This window comes from Chlamydotis macqueenii, chromosome 8 (genome assembly GCF_036417535.1).
Source record: "Chlamydotis macqueenii isolate bChlMac1 chromosome 8, bChlMac1.mat, whole genome shotgun sequence".
Lineage (NCBI taxonomy): Eukaryota > Metazoa > Chordata > Aves > Otidiformes > Otididae > Chlamydotis > Chlamydotis macqueenii.
This window is the reverse complement of record NC_141563.1, coordinates 38,211,239-38,230,278: the sequence shown is the minus strand read 5'-3', so window position 1 is coordinate 38,230,278 and position 19,040 is coordinate 38,211,239. Positions and strand designations below refer to the sequence as shown.

At 45.1% G+C, this 19,040-nt stretch overlaps 2 protein-coding genes across 3 annotated transcripts in view; one reads left to right on the top strand and one right to left on the bottom strand.

The window, feature by feature from the left end:
* The window catches only part of RABGGTB (Rab geranylgeranyltransferase subunit beta), a 30,389-nt gene extending 28,988 nt beyond the window's left edge, over positions 1 to 1,401 (bottom strand). Inside the window, exons 1-2 of the mRNA XM_086754120.1 lie at positions 1,236 to 1,401; positions 926 to 941 (exon numbers count right to left, since the gene is read on the bottom strand). Of these exons, the coding sequence (XP_086610246.1) occupies positions 926 to 941; positions 1,236 to 1,401 (182 nt within the window). The remainder of the gene's footprint in view (positions 1 to 925; positions 942 to 1,235) is intronic.
* Positions 1,402 to 2,658: 1,257 nt separating this feature from the next.
* The window catches only part of SLC44A5 (solute carrier family 44 member 5), an 81,628-nt gene continuing 65,246 nt past the window's right edge, over positions 2,659 to 19,040 (top strand). Inside the window, exon 1 of one of the 2 annotated variants that reach the window (XM_086753243.1) lies at positions 2,659 to 2,842. In XM_086753243.1, coding sequence (XP_086609369.1) covers positions 2,806 to 2,842 — 37 coding nt within the window. In that variant the 5' untranslated portion in view covers positions 2,659 to 2,805. Of the gene's footprint in view, positions 2,843 to 3,057; positions 3,171 to 19,040 lie in introns of those variants that run through there. The other variant, XM_086753242.1, reaches the window with a different exon arrangement.

Genomic DNA, 19,040 nt, shown 5'->3' with positions numbered 1-19,040 from the left:
TGATTGGAAAGATGGGGAGAAACTCTTCAGCAGGGCCTGTCATGACAGGATGAGGGGAAATGGTTTTAAAATAGAGGGAGGTAGATTCAGATTAGACATTAGGAAGAAATTTTTTACACTGAGGGTGCTGGAGCACTGGCCCAAGTTGCCCAGAGAGGCGGTGGATGCCCCATCCCTGGAACCATTCCAGGCCAGGTTGGCCGGGGCTCTGTGCAACCCGATGTGGTTGGATTTGTCCCTGCTCCTGGCAGGGGGGTTGGACCGGATGGGCTTTAATGGGCCCTTCCAACCCAAACCGTTCTATGATTCTGTGTTAAGTATAACATGTGTTCAATACAACACATAATATAAAGACTATACTATGTAGTATGTATAATATATACACAATAATTTATATACATGCAAAAATATATTTTGTATGCTGTATATTATATATACACTATATAATATATGATACATATATATTTTATAGATTTATTTGTAGGGCTGTCTATACAAACTCCATTACCTATGTTTTTTATTGTGTAGTTTACTGAGATTCTGAAGTCCATTCTTGAAAGTAGGCTATATATAAACCCACGCCTCTGCACAAAGGGAACAGAAAAACACCGAGCTGTAGAATAGTACTGAAGCTTCTCTGAAGATACTACCTCACCTCTGACTAGCAAATCCTGTCATGCCCTGGTACCTTCAGGTTGCCATGCCTTATCAGAATGAGCCAGAAGACGTTAACCCACCACCTTGCTTCTTACAAAGCTGTCCTATCCAGCTTTTCTCACATTTGACTCAACCTTGACACAAGAAGCTCTTCTTTCTGTAGGTAAGATTGTCTGAATTGTTCTTCTATTCATCAACACTGAGATGAAAGAAGGATTTATTCTTAGATAGAAAAGTATGTCATCCCTTTTCCACACCAGGTGTCTACCGTTGGGGTGTGTTTCCTGGAACACAGACAGGCATTTGGGGTAGCTAGACCAGGTAAGCGGCTTAAGAGGATAGGTGGACTAGGTGTAAGAAGGATCTCTCATTAACTTTGCAGACCATCGGTGGTGCACAGAATGCATCAACCTCTGCCTGGGTAGTATTCTGATGAAATGGGGCAACCGGAGGAAGTGACTACTCATTTTAAAAGTTAGAAGGACAAATAAATCCTCACAATTTAATGCAGAGGGTGAAGTAACTTCCCTCAGTATTCCAGGACTAGCAGACAAAGCTGCATATGTGAAATTCAGTACCTGTTAGAGCAACCGGCCTGAACTGAGACCTCTTGTGAGGGTGGATGAGGTGCTGGATATGCCTGATTTCGTTTTCGTAAAGCTGGCCAAGGTGGCTAACTCTAGAAGACCTGGTGTTGGACTGACTGTGGTGGAAGCACAGGCCCTCGCTGCCTCTAATGCACATGTTTCAATACAAGCATAGTAACAACTTCCATGATCTATGCATATTAATTTACTCATGAATAAAACAATAGTGGGCTTTTGAGCGTCTTAAGCCAATTTTTGAAATTGACCTAACTCTCGAAAAAGGGTACCTTTGTTTGCAAGCCTTGGAAAGTACCTTTTACTCAAATTGCTCACGTGTAAAAATGTAAATGACGGCCTACAGGTGCACTTCTGTCAAGAATGACATAGGGTTATTTCAATATCTTTTCAGTGCAAAATGTTCTGTGTGTTGGACTTACTGATGTTTCCCTAACAGCACACTAACAGATAAATAGCAATGCGACCTCTGCATATAGTGTCCTTTTGCTGTCGTGATGATTTGGGCTGTTGCGACTGAAAAAGAATCTCAGCAATCAGGCTAATTGCTCTTTAAGTGGCCATTGGCCCCTTCAGACAAAACAAAGGGAGGTGGATGACAACCAAAGGAAAGTTTATCACCAGCAATCTGCATTTGTCAGGACTGACCCCGGTTTTTGACTGAATCATGACAATGTCCCCACGCAGAACCAAAACTGAAGTGTTGCCGTTCCTGCCGGCCAGAGGAGACAGAAAACCCAGCCGTGCCAGAGCACACCGGCGCGCCGCGGGCTCTTCGCAGCCCCCGGAGCTGACGCCGTTTCCCGGCGGGGGCCGCAGGCCGCTCCCCGCGGGGGCCCGGCCCGGCGAGCTCAGCACGGGCGGCCCGGACAGCTCCGCCGGGGCGGCGGCGGGAGGCGCCTCGCCAGGTCGCGCCCGGGGCCGGCGGGGCCCGGCCGCGCAGTAAGCGGCTTCAGGACCGGCTGTTCGCGGGCTACCAGCGGCAAAACCTCTCGGCTGAGGCTTCCTCCCGCCCTGACAGCGGCACGGGCGCCCGCCGCGTTCGGCGGGGGAACGGCCCGCGCCCCGCGGCAGGGCGCTCCTCCCCGGCAGCGCCTGCCAGCCGGGGGAGAGGATGGAGACCTCCCCGCCGCGGACCCCGCCAGGTACGGCGCCCGCTGCCACCGGCTGCCGAAGTTGCCGCCGGGAGCCGGGCCCAGGCGAAGTTAGCGGGGCGCGCTCCGAGGCGGGGGGCGTGCGGTCCCGCTGCGGGCCGTCTCGCCGCCCCCGCGCCTGCCCTGGGCGCGCCCCCTCTGCCCGCCGCCCCCCGCCCCGCGCGGCTCGGGCACCGCCCCCGCGGGCTCAGCGCAGGCGTCGGCCGCGGAGCCGGCGGGACGGGCGGGTCAGCGCGGGGCGCGGGCGGCATTCCCGGCGGCCGCGGCGGAGCGGAGCGGAGGCTGCCCGGCCGCTGCCGCCTCTCATGCCTTCACGGCAACAAAGAGCGCGCTGAGCGGCGGGCGGAGGCGCCGGGCCCTGGCTGTGCCGGCGCGGAGGGCACCGGGAGACGATGGCGAGAAAGGGAGAAGCCTCCGCGCCTCTCTACGGTGAGCGCCCGGGCGCGGGCGCGGGGGCGAGGCGGGGCTGGCGGCGGCGCCGGTGCCGGTGCCTCCCTCCGGCCTGTTTACATTGCCGGCGTGCAGCAGCAGCGAGAGTTTGTTTCCGTCGGCGGGTGCTGAGAACGGGGTGGGCGTAGGGCCCCGCTTTGGGAGGGAGCCCCCAAAGACGCTGGGGCACCTCGCTGCTCGTGCTGCGGCTCGCCCGGCCCGGAGGAGGCGGGACGGTCGGGTCCGGGGAGGGGAGGGGAGCCGGTGGGCGCAGAGATGGGGGCGGGCAGGGCCAGAACCTCATCCACCGCCCCCTCCCCGGGAGCAGGTGCGTTGTGCCGCTTTGTCCGCGCTCGGGGGAGGAGAGGGCTGCGGTGCCGGCCCGCCGGGGAAGGGCCGCCGGGAGGCAGGTGCGCGGCGGCAGGGAGGGCCGGGCTGGGCGCGCCGGGCCGGGCCAGGCCGCGCTGGTCCCTGGGCGGGCGGGAGCGGTGTGTGGGGGTCCGTGGTAGCGGGGTGGGGCTGGGGGCTGCTTACGCGCGGGCCGTGGGGGTCCGTGGTGCCGGCGGCGGGAGGCCGCTCTGCCGGAGATACGTGTGGGCGGCTGGCGTTCCGGGCGCGGGGACTGGGGGCTCCGCAGCCGTAGCCGGGGTGCCGGCAGCCAGCGAGCTCCGCGCCCTGGCCGGATCCTGCGGGCCGGGAAGGGGCGGCGGGGGCAGAGCCTCGTCTCGGTGCTCGAGCTCTGCTTTAATTGCGCCTTGGAAGCGGGTCTGTTTGCGGCAGAGGACACGGGGTTTGCAGAGCTTCTTAGCCTGTTTGAAGGTGTCGCTACAAAACCGATTTCCTCTTCCAATGTGCGCGAGATTTCCATGGCAAAACAAATCTGCAGGATGAGCAAACCCCCTTAGAAACAAGGCTGCTTTTCTGTGAGTGCCAAAGGCTGCCTGTAATTGGCTGAGTAACGCAAATGGGCAAAAATGGCTTGGTAAAGCAACCTTTGCCTTGATGTGACGGGCACGCTGGGTGACATGTTTACAACTCGCAGAACTCTGTTTTATAATTCACCTCTACGGTCTGAACCTTGATCTAGCTAAAGGAAAATTCACTGCTTGGCTTCCCTCGACAAGGAAAAAAAAAAAAGCCTTTAGGGAGGGAAAACAAGCCAGAAAGAAATTAGAGGGCTTCAAGGGTGAAATCTAAATAACGACAGACTCACCTATTTAACTTCTGAGAGAATCTGTTCCTGCTCCTATGGAATTCAAATGGTTCTGCAGATTACTGCAGAGGGAGTAGGCCTAGGACTGTAGATGTTCGGCACTGATGGTAGAAAGATAGGCATGGAAATATTCTCCTGAAAGGAAAGCGGGAATACAGTATTCAGAAAGGGAAAATACCTTTTGATCAGGGTTCGATAAGTGCTATGGATGCTTTCTCACTTGCCACAAGCAGGAACAGTCTGGTAAGAAGGTCATGACAGGACATACCGAGTGTTGTATTATCATAATACAATAATTTTTAAACTTAATTTTTCAAAGCATATTACTCAACTGAGAAAGTGTGATCCTTTAGTTACTCAACTTAAGGGAGGAGAGCAATGTATCATAATGAACTTGTAGTTCTGAATAATTATTCTTACTAGAATTTTTGCTATTTTAGCTGTTTCATGTCATCATTGTGTTTACTTCTTTTTATCTCATTTGCGTGTGTGGATTTTGTTAGTGGTAGTGTGTGTTGTGCTACCATGTTTTCAGGAATCTTGATTGCTCTAGTCTTGTATTGGGAAGCATGGTTTGAATTCAGATTTGTGTTCCCTGTTAGATCACATAATTTTTAAGACTTACAAAAGGAAAGTGCATGATTTCCAAACTTAACATATACAATATGGTTTTCCTTTTAAATTTAGTTGCTGTAGTAGTTATCCTCTGGACTTTGTTGTCTCTGCCAGTAACCGATTATGTCTTAACCTACAGGTTTATTTTTCAGAGGTGTAGATGTCCTAAACTCTCCTTGGAATCTCAAGGGTTCCTCAGAGTTTTAGCATTTATAAATGACCAAGGCAAATTCTTCTCAAAAGTTTTGGTCCTTTAACTTGTGGCATCAATCTGATTCTGTAGAAGAGATGAGTCAAGCTCACGGTTGACAGCTAACGTTAGGCTCTGTGAACACTCTTGTCATAGCTCCGTTACCACTCTTGTAGTTAAAAGAGCTACCACCTCAGATTTCTCTTTGAGGTAACAAGTATCCTGTCAGATGGCTGCCTATTATGAGTTAGACTGCCTGCTGGAAGTCCAAGGTTCGGGGCAGAATGTTTGACTGCTAGTGTGAATATGGCTCTGTAAAAGGTTTTGGTAAGTCCATAGGCATTTTGAGGCCTGTTCCTCTTAAGCTCTCTCATTTTAGCTGCATTGTCTGTCTGCATGTACGTGTGAGAAGGACCATAAATTCACCTCCGAAAACAAGCTTCTTAGTGGTTCCTTAAGTTTAGTCTTCATTGGGATAGCTGTAAGCTGGCTCCAGGAATTGCGTCCTTAACTTAAAATGTGTTAAATATGAAAGTTTTGTCAAGAACAATGACATTGACTTTTTTGAGGCCTCTCTCTCTAGCAGCAGACTTTAAATGAGAAAAAACAAAGTTCTCTCCCAACAGGAAGGTTGCCACTGAAGCTAAGGAGCCAAATTACTAATTATATCATTTTCTCATTATAGCTTATTTTTGAGGTTGTGGGATCTTTATTTTTTAACGAAAGCAATATTTTCTTTCCTATAACTGCAATATTAAGGGCTGTCATGTGACTGTTGAAATAAATGGTGACGTTATTTTTTACTTCACTGGAGTAAATCCGACTCTTAGCAGTGGTTGTACCATAAGCAATTTCCTATAGTAGTGAACTGTAGTTCTGGTGTTAGCTTACACATCAGTGAAGTCCAAAGGGATGATGATGTTGTCTTCCAAGAAAGCTTTTATCACTATTTTAAGAAAGATTATTGAGAGAAAAGTGAAGTGCCAAATTTTAGTACTTTTAAACTCAAATTTAGGTAGCTTGCTTTTTTATATCTGCATATTTAGACCCTCTCCAGGAAGAACTATTTTCCTATGATATGTTTTGCCAGTAGTGAGTGCAACCAAAACTTGAGTCTAATTGGGATTCCTAGTTACTACTGTGAAGTAATCATGTCAGATTTTTTACTAAAAATAATTGTATTTGTTTATTTTCCCAAGTGGAGGAGGTTCTTCTGTTTCCCTTGGAAGAGCTTTTGATGAACTATGAAACTTTATATCAAGATATGTTATTTCTTGTAGGTTGACCTGCATTTCCCTTTCTTTATTTCATCCAGTTACACGTATGTACCGTGCAGGAAGGCCATCCTCGGTCTAAGGAAAATGGGCTATTTAGCCATAGCAGTATCATACGATGTGGAAGCTATTGGCTGTGACAGAGCTGCAGATAAAGCCTCCGTAGCTCCTGCTGGTAAATTCTTGTGTATCATGTTACATAATTAATTTTGCCTTCTGAGGTTCAAATTTTGTACCAGTGAGGTACATTCATATTAAAGCTGAAACTTGATTTAACACTTTATTGACATTTTAATATACTCAGAAGTGTTAAAAGTAGGTGAAACTCAAATTCAGATGGTTTAAACCTTTCTTCCTCTGACATAAATTGGGACCACTTTATCTAGGCTTTGCAGTGTGTGTTTTAGAATCACAGAAGGTTTTGAGTTGGAAGGGCCCATTAAAGCCCACCCAGTCCAACCCCATGCCAGGAGCAGGGACATCTCCAACCAGATCAGGTTGCTCAGAGCCCCGGCCAACCTGGCCTTGAACGTTTCCAGGGATGGGACATCCACCACCTCTCTGGGCAACCTGGAACAGTGCTCCACCACCCTTATTGTAAAAAAAAAATTTCCTACTATCTAATCTAAATCTGCCTCCCTCTATTTTAAAACCATTACCCCTCATCCTGTCACACCAGGCCCTACTGAAGAGTGTTTCCCCATCTTTCCTGTAGCCCCCTTTAGGCACTGGAAGGCCGCTCTAAGGTCTCCCCGGAGCCTCCTCTTCTCCAGGCTGAACAGTCCCAGCTCTCTCAGCCTAGCCTCACAGGAATGGTGCTCCAGCCCTCTCAGCATCTGCGTGGCCTCCTCTGGACTTGCTCCAACAGCTCCACGTCCTTCTTATGTTGGGGGCTCCAGAGCTGGACGTAGTGCTCTATGAGAGCAGAGTAGAGGGGCAGAATCCCTTCTCTCGACCTGGTGGCCACGCTGCTTTTGATGCAGCCCAGGATGGGGTTGGCTTTCTGAGCTGCACGCACCCACTGTTGGCTCATGTTGAGCTTCTGATCCACCAGCACTCCTAAGTCCTTCTCCTCAGGACTGCTATCAATCCATTCTCCCATGGATTCTTTTAGGTGAGATAAATCATTTACTCTTTCACCACATGTAGTGAACCTAGATACAGAGCTGCAGCAATGTCTGATTTAGCTAACATCCTAGTTTTAGATAAAACAATTCACGGTGGAATATATTCAAGGGGCTGTGAAGAAAACCAGAGAGAGCATTTTAAAAGCAGCACTATGTAGTACGTTTCCTGTTGTTTATTACTGCCTGATCCTGTGGTAATGTCCTCTACAACATCCTTGTGCCAAGAGTTACAGTCAGTCACTCAATAGCCAAGTGGAAGCCAGTAACAAGTGGTGTCTGTATTGGGACCAATGCTATTTAATATCTTCATCAACAATATATAGTGGGATTGAGTGCACCCTCAGCAGGTTTGCGGATTACACCAAGCTGTGTGGTGTGGTTGATGTGCTAGAGGGAAGGAATGCCGTCCAGTGGGACGTAGAGAGGCTGGAGAAGTGGACCTGTGTGAACCTCTTGAAGTCCAACAAGGTCAAGTGCAAGATCCTGCAGATGGGTCAGGGCAGTCCCCGGTATCAGTACAGGCTGGGAGATGAAGGAATTGAGAGCAGCCCTGTAGAAAAGGACTTGGGGGTACTAGTGGATGAAAAATTAAACAGGAGCTGAGAATGTGCACTTGCGGCCCAGAAAGCCAACGGCATCCTGGGCTGTATCCAAAGCAGTGTGGGCAGCAGGTCGAGGGAGGGATTCTGCCCCTCTGCTCCGCTCTGGTGAGACCCCACCTGCAGCACTGCGTCCAGCTCTGGAGCCCCCAACATCAGAAGGACATGGACCTGTTGAATGTCTCTATCCGTGTTACCTTTTGCAGTGTTTGTGGCAGCTCCTGGTCACGTTCAGGCACAGTAGACAGCATTTGGCCCCGGGTCAATATTCCTGGCTTAAAAATTCATTCATTCTTTCCTCTTGGATAGAGCAAGTAGTAGCCAAGATAGGAGATCTAGTTCATAGTACTCATTGGACTATGCTGACTTAGATGAAATAGTAGGAGCTCATTCAGGTGGTGTGCTACAGAGAACATCAACTCTGTGAGGGTGACAGGAAAGCAGTGACGAGCCTAGTAAGTAACTGGGAAGAAATAGGTTTATTATAAACCCATGTTTTACTTTTGCTGGGATGACAGGAAATAAATACCTGGCAGCCGTTAGAGTTAGAGGGATGTGTTAGATATGTAAGTTTTCCTAGGCAGCAGATCCCAACAGTAACTGAGTATAACTTTGGACAAAAGGTCTGTGCAGCTTAAACTTTGTCTTAATGTTTTTTGCTTTTTTCCCCCTCCGTATTGTTCAGTCTGAATTTGTTGGTACCAAGCTTTTATGGTCCTGAAATTACAGTCTCTGGAATTTACCTCTATCCAGGTAGAGATATATATATATATATATATACACCTTTATCTGCCATTCTGAATAATGGAGCTGCAATCCATATATAACGTTGGGGTTGTTTGGGTTTTTTTTTTGTGGGTTTTTTTTGTTTGGGTTTTTTTTTTTTTTTTCATATCACATTAATCTGCTGTGGTGCTTCACAGCAGCTGCGCTGCTATAAGCACCCATAAATAAAAGTAGCCAGGAGGAAGTCTCTCTAGTTTGTGGGATAATCGCATATAGCCTACTGCTGAGGTAGAAATGCAGTGCTGCTTGCATGCCCATACAAATTATGGGGAACTTTTATAGGCAGGGATGGGATGCTTTTGACTGTTCCTTCCAACTAAGGAAAGGCCGCACAGCAATATTTGCACATTTCCAACCTCGATCTGTGTAAGTGAAATCATCGTTTCCCTCCTAGATTGTGCTGAAGAGAGCTGCAGCAGGTGACCGTGCTCCTTAAGTGCACTCTGTTGAGCAGTCACTTTGAATTCAAAGCTCTTTTATTGTACTAAAACATGAAATGGTGCCTTTGACCTCTGACAGCTGCCAGGACAAGGAAGTTTGTCCTGAAGAGATCCTCTCTGAAGAGGACCAATGACTAAGGTTCTCAGAAGATGTTCGGTGGGTTACTTCTCCAGCAGGAAGTCCCAGGCTTGTACCTGTTTCTCAAACTAGGGGATAATCTATTAAAATATATAGTTTAGTGTGTGCTTCTGATGTGACAAGGGTTGGGAACCGGTTTCTGCTTTAGGATTGTGTGTCGCCAGAAAGAGGAACTCTAACAGGAGAGGGCTAGGATTCTGCTTCATTATCTCTGCTGCACAGCTGATAATATATAGAAGAAATAAGCATCTTTTTGTGTTAACAGATTCCTGCTGGACCAATTGCATGCAGAGCATCTAAACTTGTACAAGCTGATGTGCCATGAAATCTGGTAGCTGAATTGGTGTCTTTCATAATCAGTGTACTTTGAAAAGAATATACTGTATAATAGCTCTGGTACCTATTATTTAAGATTATTTGTACTGGATGTCACAGTAAAACTAATTGGTTTTTTTCATCACTTAAATTGTTCTACAAGAGTTAGAATTTCTTGGACGTGATCAGGTTGCTAAAAACCAGCTAACAGTGTAGCTAAATGCAGTATTTATTTTTAGATTTTTTTTTCCCCCAGCAGAATGATAAATAGTTCTATGCTGTTGCTTTGCTCTGACAAAAGGCAATGAGCTGTATCTGTGAATACCCCTTTTTGTTGGTTTCGATACAATGCAATATCTGTCCTAGCACCTAGACAACTGCTCTAAACAGGAAATCAGGAAAACAGCAATAAGTGCTATGTGCCTGTGACCAGTGCTCTTGAACTCTTGTAATATTTTCCTCCATAAGTAATTTAAAGGTTTGAGTGGGATTTGTGAGATAATAAAGTGCTTGGAGATAGACATATATATGAAAATGTGTATGTAATAGGGATGTACATATCTATTTCCTTGTTAGCATTTTTCTGGCATCTGTCCATCTTCCTACTGCACCTGGACAAAATAACAGAATTATTATAGCCATGAATACATAATTTCAGTTGGAAAGCAAGTAACATAACATGTGCATACATTGTATTTCTATTTATGTAGTTCATGCTGAGTAGACGCTTGCTAATTTATGCTGATGGGCTCTTCACAAATGCAGGCAAGAGGAATGCAACAGTAGTCCAGCATCTTGCCACAAGCTTGAGGCTAGCCACCGTTTTGGACACCGGTCTGAGGGACATCTTGTTGACAAGCAGCTGTCTTGAAGTTTGTTTTGCAGTTGTAGATAAAACAATAAAAAGAGCTTATGTACTGGAAACTACTGACTCTCTTCTTCCGATCCCTTTGTAACAAAAGGTTACCTTTTCAAGTAAGGGAATAAAAAAGTCTGTAGGTAGTGAATGAGTGATTTGGGATACTGAAAAACAAAACAGGAAGGGAAATCAATGAAGGTTTCTTAACAAAATGAAACCAACCGCAAAACAAGGAAATCTGTAACTGAGGATAGTAAACAAATAAACAAACCAACCCACTAGAATTCTGAGCCATAAACTATCGATGAAGTTGTATAGCACACCTGGAAATGTGGCTTCTCAAGCAGAAGGAAATAAACCCCTCACCTGCCAGGAGCTCTTTCCCAAGACTTTTCCCTGTTACGTGCACTGTAACCACTGCCAGAAAAGATATGTGAGGAAACCTCTGAAAGTTGTTTATTTATACTCTATTTCACTCAAAGGTGTAAGGAAAATACAGTAAGAAAGGATGATACAGTAAAGGAGCAGTTTCAGGAAGTGTTTCTTTTCTCCCCGTAGAATGACTTCCATTCGTTGATGCTAGCAGCTGCTCATAATGTAGCTGTATTTGCAGGTCAAGGTGGGAGCTTACACCCATGCAAGTATCAGTGGAGTGAATACCTTCTCTCCAAGTGTTAGGACATCCTAGCACTTGATATAATGGCAAAGTATAAACACGAGTGTTAGGAAACCTCAGCGGACTCACTGAGCAATCTGAGGTCATGCTGGAATTGACCTAGGATAAAGTCTCAGTGACACGCAGGAGCTGGTTCGTAGTCTCTCCTGCTCTCTTGTCTACCTTGCAAGGCATGTAAGTACATGATCTGAAAAGAATGAGAGAGACACTGTTTTGTGAATCAGCAATCCAGGAGACCTCTGGTAACAGTAACCTTTTTTTGCTTCTGGTACTCTGAGCCGGACCTGCCAGCTATCTGGGAGGTTAACAGCATGCACACGACTCAAAGCAAAACATCTTTTTAATGACCACACCTGATCTGTGAACAAAATCCTTCATGTTTGGGGACGTTAGTAAAAACTAAAGGGGGGAAAAAAAAAAAAACCCAACTAAAAAAAAAAATTAAAAAAAAATCAAGCATTATAAATGAAGTATCATTATAAATTACTCTATGCAACGGTGCAGGCTCAAGTGCTGGCATGCAATTGTCTGTACCATTTAGTTGTTAGCGCCTTGTCCTGCTTTCAGCTGGGATAGAGTTGATTTTCTTCTTCGTAGCCAGCACATTTTGGATTTTGTATGAGAAGAATGTTGATAAACACACTGATGATATGAGTTGTTGCTGAAGACACCGAGGACCATGTCCAGCTTCCCAGATCTCGCTAATGCACAGGAAGCTGGGAGGGGTACAGCCAGAACAGCTGACCCGAACTGGCCAAAGAGAGTATTCCATGCGTAAGTGTCACGCTCAGTATATAAGTGGGGGTTGGCTGCGGTGCGGGATCATTGCTCTCTTGCTCCTTCAGAGCTTAGTTTTGTTTCTGTGATCAGTGCTTGGGATGGGCTGTATCGGTTGGGTGGTGAGAAATTGTGCGTGGTTCATTTTGTGTATTTTAGTACCCTTGTATTTTGTTATTCTTTTCCTTTGCTATGCTAGTAAACTGTCTTCATCTCAACCCAAGAGTTTTCCTTTCTTGCCAGTTCTTTCCCCCATCCCGCTGGGCAGGGGGAGGAAGAGTGAGCAACTGTGTGGTGACTAGGGCTAAACCACAATACACCTTCAGTAGCGAAGTTCTGTGGTTCTATCATTAACTGGTTAATTGTTTTACAATGAATTAAGGGAAATTCCAGAAATTCCTGAAGCACGTTGAAGATAACGTCTTGATGCAGGTACTAAGGGAGCTGATGAGGAAGGGTGCCCTCCTAGATCTATTGTTTGTAAACAGAGGGGGACTTGTGGGCCAAGTGGCGATTGGTGGCTGTCTTGGTCACAGGGACCACAAAGTAGTTGAGTTTCAAATTGTTGTCAATGGGAGAAAAACTGCCTGCAGAACTCTGGCCCTGGACATGGGAAGAGCAGACTTGGGGCTGCTGAAGGAGCTAGTTAGTAAGGTTCCCTGGGAATCTGCTTTTGAAGGTACTGGGGTCCATGGATGCCGACAAAGATGTTGAACAGGGCCGGGCCCAGCACGGACCCTTGAGGGACGCCACTCGTGACCGGTCTCCACGTGGACATTGAGCCGTTGACCACCACTCTCTGAGTGCGGCCATCCAGCCAACTCCTTATCCACCGAGTGGTCCGTCCATCAAACCCATGTCTCTCTAGTTTAGAGAGAAGGATGTCGTGCGGGACAGTGTCAAAAGCTTTGCACAAGTCCAGGTAGATGATATCCGTTGCTCGTCCCTTGTCCACCGATGCCGTCACCCCATCATAGAAGGCCACCAAATTGGTCAGGCATGATCTGCCCTTGGTGAAGCCGTGTTGGCTGTCACCAACCACCTCCTTGCTCTCCATGTGCCTTAGCATGGTTTCCAGGAGAATCTGCTCCATGACCTTGCCAGGCACAGAGGTGAGGCTGACCGGCCTGTAGTTACCCGGGTCTTCCTTATTCCCCTTTTTAAAAATGGGGGTTATGTTCCCTCTCTTCCAGTCATCGGGGACCTCACCAGACCGCCACGACTTCTCAAATACGATAGCCAGTGGCTTGGCAACTTCATCCGTCAGTTCCCTCAGGACCCGCAGATGGATCTCATCAGGTCCCATGGACTTGTGCACCTTTAAGTTCCTCAGATGATCCCGAACCTGCTCTTCGGGTACAGTGGGCAGTTCTTCATCGTCCCAGTCTCTGCTTGCACCTTCTACAGGTTGGGTGGTGGGACAAGAGCTCTTATTGGTGAAGACTGAGGCTAAAAAGTCATTGAATACCTCAGCCTTCTCCATGTCCTGGGTAACCAGGACACCAGTTCCCTTTCGGAGGGGGCCTACATTTTCCTTGGACTTTCTTTTGTCCCCTACATACCTATAGAAGCTCTTCTTGTTGCATTTTATATCCCTGGCCAGATTCAGTTCTGCCAGGGCTTTGGCCTTCCTCACCTGATCCCTGGCCACTCGCGCAGCCTCTTTGTAGACCTCCCAGGCTACCTGTCTCCGTTTTCACCCTCTGTAGGCTTCCTTTTTCACTTTCAGTTGGTCCAGTTTGTACAGGCAAAGCTTTCAAGCTGGTCAGCACTGTGAAGGACAACAAAAGGGCTTTTAAAAATTCATTGACGGCAAAAGGAGGATCCAGATATAACATTGGTCCATGAGATTGGTCACCTCACAAATAGAGACATAGACAAAGTGGAGATATTTACTGCCTTCTTTGCCTCTGTCTTCAACCCCCATGATGGGCTCTGGGACCCCTGGCACCCTGTGTTGCAAGACTGTGACTGAGGGGGTGATAAACTCCCCAGCTGACCCTGAACTTGTTCAAGACTTGCTGCTCCAGCTGGATGCGTATAAGGCTACGGGGCCCAATACGATTTGTCCCAGGGTACTGATGTTATTGCGGGACCTCTCTCTGTTACTTTTCAGTGGTTGTGGGGTTCTGGAGAGGTACCAGTCAACTGAAAGCTGGCAAATGTTGTCCCAGATTTCAAGAAGGGTAAGAAGGAAGACCCTGGTAATTACAGGCCTGTCAATCTCACTTCAGTTATGCAGAAGGTTGTTCTGGGAGTTACTGAAAAACATTTGAGAGACAATGCAGTCATTGGTCATAGCCAGCACGGATCCTCAAAGGGAGAGTCCTGTCTAAGCAAGTTAATTTCCTTTTATGACAAGGTCATCCATCTAGTTGACCAAGGGAAGCTAGTAGATGTGGATTTTTTGGGTTTCAGCAAAGCTTTTGATACTGTCTATCTCTCACAGTATCCTGGACAGAATGTGCAGCACGCAGATAGGTGAGTCCGTAATACGTTGCGAGAACAATTGGCTGACAGGTCGGACTCAAAGAGTAGTAAGTGAAGTGACATCAAGCTGGCGACCAGTCACCAGTGGGGTTCCCCAGGACTCAGTTTTAGGCACAGTGCTCTGATGTTTTTATAAATGACCTGTATGCAGGAATCAAATGTACATTAAGTAGGTTTGCTGATGGTACTGAATGAGAAGAAGATGTGGACTCCCTCAGGGGTAGAGAGGCCTTACAGAGAAATTGGAATACAGTAGAGAGCTGGGCAATCACCAACCCTATGAAATTTAACAAGAGCAAGTGCTGGATTCTGCACCTGGGACGAGGTAATCCTAGTTACACCTACAAATTGGGGGATAAGAGCCTGAAGAGCAGCGCCATGGAAAGAACTTTGTGGGTTTGAATTGACAGCAAAATAACACTTTTGCTTGAAACTACGATTTTAGTTTATCACCTGCTGCTTCATTGTTTTCCTCTGTTTTAGAGGAATTTTGTGAGTTATCCTCGCCATCCTCACTGTACTTGTTTCAACATTACAGATCTGACCTACAGGAAAATAAAAGTGAGTGAAAGACAAGGCGTTGGATGTTTTCTTGTGTGCTACACTTGCATTGTATGTCACTGTCAGAACTGTATTTTTTTTTTTAAAGATAATTGCAAGTGGCCAAAATATAATCATATTTAGAATACAAGTTTCTATCAGGATGAATTTGTACTTGATTTCCAGCTGTGAATTCTGTGTAATGCATGATTTTCCCCTGTAGGGAAAACTGCCACTTTCTTCTGGCAAAATCTCAGTAGTGATAAACATTGATCAGCAAGTTGTTGGAGGTGATTTTGTTCATTTGTTTTGTGGCTGTCATAGAACTAGGTAGAAAGCACATTGCAGCACATTTTCTATACAACTGAAAGTTATTTGCAAATATTTTCCAAATCTTCTGGTGAGTTAAAATGCTAAATCTGTAATAAAATAAACATTTTGACTATGAGAAAATCTTCCTCTGAAAGCACTGAATATGATGAATGTTGTAATGGACTATCACATTAGAAAAAAATGAGGAAACATGTACTGTTTCCTCTTAAACAAGTAATACAATCAAAGCAAGTGTAAATGTAATTGTATAGGTACAACTCTGATAAGGTATCGGAGTATCCCAGAAATAACAGGTCTTACTACCTAATGGTCAGAACTCTGGCTTGATGTACTTATTTCTGGTGATGCACAGTGCAAAACAACTGCAACACTTCTAACACCGGCCTGTATGAGTAGGATGGAATGTGAACTGTGGGACAGATTTTTGCTTGCATTCTCTAGTGAGTGGGCAGTCTTTAAAGGGTGGGGGGGAAATCCAGTGATGGAGTAAAAGAAAATGCTGTCTCTCTCTTTTTTTTTTTTTTCCTTTCCATCTGAATGAGGGCTTTTATGTGTTTTGTGAAAACACGTAACTGCTTCAGTGTTCCAGCACAAGTTGGATAACAACTAAAGTAGGACTTAGCAGTGTAGATACCAAAATCACAGTGAGAGAGATGGGGGCCATATCTTGACATAAAACAATTGGCTAAACAATTAGCTAAAAATGTGTCACAAGACTATAGAGGTCACTGGCAAACTGACTTCACTTTAATATTTCCAGATTTCTGAGTGCAATAATCCACAACTCTTTAAGTTTTTCACTTTTTTTCTTAATCTATAGTGAAGCATGAAGAGAGACTGAGGATAATTATTGGTATGTCTAAAAAGCCTGGGACTGAAAAGCATTAGCTTCCATCCTTAGAACAGAAGGGTAACTTGTAACAGCCTTCTGGCATGTGATCTTAGAGAGTCAGTCTGCTGTGCCCTAGTATTCCCAGCCTGTCATGGTTTATCTATATTAATAGTCTCAATTTTTATAGAAGCTTTGATTAGGTTTAGTGATTGAGATCTCACATAGAAGGTGCTCTAAGAGGAAAACCATTTGTTATCCTTTATTTTGTCTACTAGTAGGAAAGCGCACGATTGTGGTTCAGTTAATTTTTTTTTTTTTCTTCAAGCAAGTTCATGGTTGCATTTCCTAAAGTATTCAGGATGTATATGTATTACCACCATAAACAGCATTTTGCCAGTACATGCTTATTATCTGTATGGTATCCTATTCTATGATTCTGTCAAGAAATCATATGGGGCTAACTGTGTTTCTTTGTAAGCATTCAGGAATCATTTAATTGCTGTATTATCCAGAAGTCAAACTCATGTAGTAACATATTATAACTATTGAATTGTCATTTATACACGTTTTACTAGGGTTATAGTTTGACTTATTTGCATTCAGTTGATGGGAATGTACTGTTTAGTTAGAAAATGCTGAGGTGCGTTAGAGGAAACTATTGCTAATCATAGAATCACAGAATGGTTTGGGCTGAAAGGGACCTTTAAAGCCCACCCAGTCCAACCCCCCTGCCAGGAGCAGGGACATCTCCAACCAGATCAGGTTGCTCAGAGCCCCAGCCAACCTGGCCTGGAATGTTTCCAGGGATGGTTAAGAAGTCGTCGTATTATGGCCTGAGAATAATTGTATCTTGAAAACATGCTTGGATTTGATCCTTTCAGTTCATACAGTTCTTAATTACAAAATTGCTATGCTTTAGATTCAGAAAATTTTAATTCAGAAATTGATTTTTGGAATAGTTTATTCCATTTCTGAGCTGTCAAGATAACTTAAGTCCAATTTTACTTAATGCCCTTAGGTTACCTACTAAATATAACTCACGGTAGACTTGTCTTTAGTGAAGGACATATGGGTAAGTGTGCTGTTGTTTTTGGACACCTGGTCAGTCTTGTAAACTCTCCTACACTGCTGTTACAGTTTGTTCTTCCGCGTACCCTAGTGCATCATCTCATTCCGATCTCCCTTGCCTACCAAAGCAAGCATTTCCACTTGCTTTGAAGTTCACCCATTTTTTTTTCCCCATTCTTTTCCCCTCCAGAATAATTTTTGTTCCAGTTAATCAAGCTCCATTAATTGCAGTTTAGATGGAGATCTGGTATTGTATCTTTTAAGCCAGAGGGCAAATATTGCCATTGCTGCATTGGCAGGAGAGGAAGTCTGGAAAGCTGAAAACATTAGAATTCTAAAACAGATCAGTTGCATTTTAAGTGCAGTAAGATTTTTAAAAACAAACCAAAAAACCTCAACCAGCTAACCAACCAACCAAAAAAACCCTGCTATCCCCCGAGCAGCACTCACAAAAAGATGAACACTGCTATTGCACAGACCACAGATTTTTTTTTAGCAATAACATTGAGCTTGTTTAGGTGATTGGGGAATCTGAATGGACAAACACTTGTAATCGTTTTACAGTGTAAAATTTTACTACTGGTGGCACGAATTGTACCTTTCCTGGAGGCTGCTGCAAATCTAATTTCCTCAGGCTTAGCCTCTTTTTGCATTTAGAAATTCTGCTCAGGTGGACTTGGAGGGCTACAGATATTGTCCAAAATTTATGGATCACTTACAGTTGGATACTTCTGGCCCCCGTGCTCCGCTTCAGAAATCCTGAACATAAGCTCAGCCTTGGTAGCTGTTTAGAACAGTCACATAAGCGCTGTGCTGTGTGTATGTGGGTGTAGGAGGACTGCTGCTCTTGGAAGCGTAGGTTTACTTTGCATGTTCTACTCATTCCATTTGGTGCGTGTGTTGCAAGTCTGTGTTTCCAGGAAATGTCAGACCTACTGTGTATTCACTTAGCAAGAACTAATATATATTCAAATAAATGTATGATCTCAATATTGACTATAATCTCAATGTGATGTTATGTGTGATTATTAGTTGAATGTGAATGAATGTGAAAATGTACAAAGAAAAATATAAATTAATGGAGAAGAAGAAAATAGTACAAATAACAGCAATGAGTTATAGTTGCCATAGAAAAAGCCCTCTCTTTTAGCTATTTCACAGTATTAATTAGAGTAACAGGTTCAGCAGATGTTTTCTCTTTGTTTCTCTGTGTTTGTATGTTGTAGTTCTAACTGAAATAGTGTTTGATTAGAGTTTGAACACGTGCATTTTGGAAATACAAATCAAATTCTGGCATATCAGAGTCTCAGTAAAAAAGAAAAATGTTTTAGAGGAGTATGTATTGATTGTCTTTAAAACAAACCAAACAAATCCCCAAAATATATTTTTGAGGCAGTAATTCATCTGGAAACTGGATGAAAGTATAAACCAACATTCACTGCCCTGCTAAAACTCTGGCAGCAAACGTGTAGCCTCTGACAACAGAAGAGTCTAGGGAAGCATAAAAGGGTACGACATTACCATTACCTTCAGAGCGTTAATCTGATGACCAAATGGTTGCAGAACTGGGCCCAGGATACTTGTCTCTCCGTTAAGACAATGTCAATGAGAAGTTTGAACCATATTGGTTTCTAAAGCACATCTGTTCAGTGCGACACAATGGATATAGCAATATGTCTATATATTTTGGTCATAATCAGCCCATAAAATTAGTCCCTTGATCTCCAAACTTGTTTACATGGCTGCTATACTTCAGCTGTGGTGCTACTATCACGCTTGCATTCTCCTGTCTTCTCTCATGCCCTAGCACAGCCTTGCAGTGAAAGTGCAAGTGAACTTGCAAGAATGCTACTGTTGGCCCAAGGGAGAGGACAGGAGTGGATGGCTAGGGGATACGGCCAACCTCCTGAGTTTCAGCCTGTTAT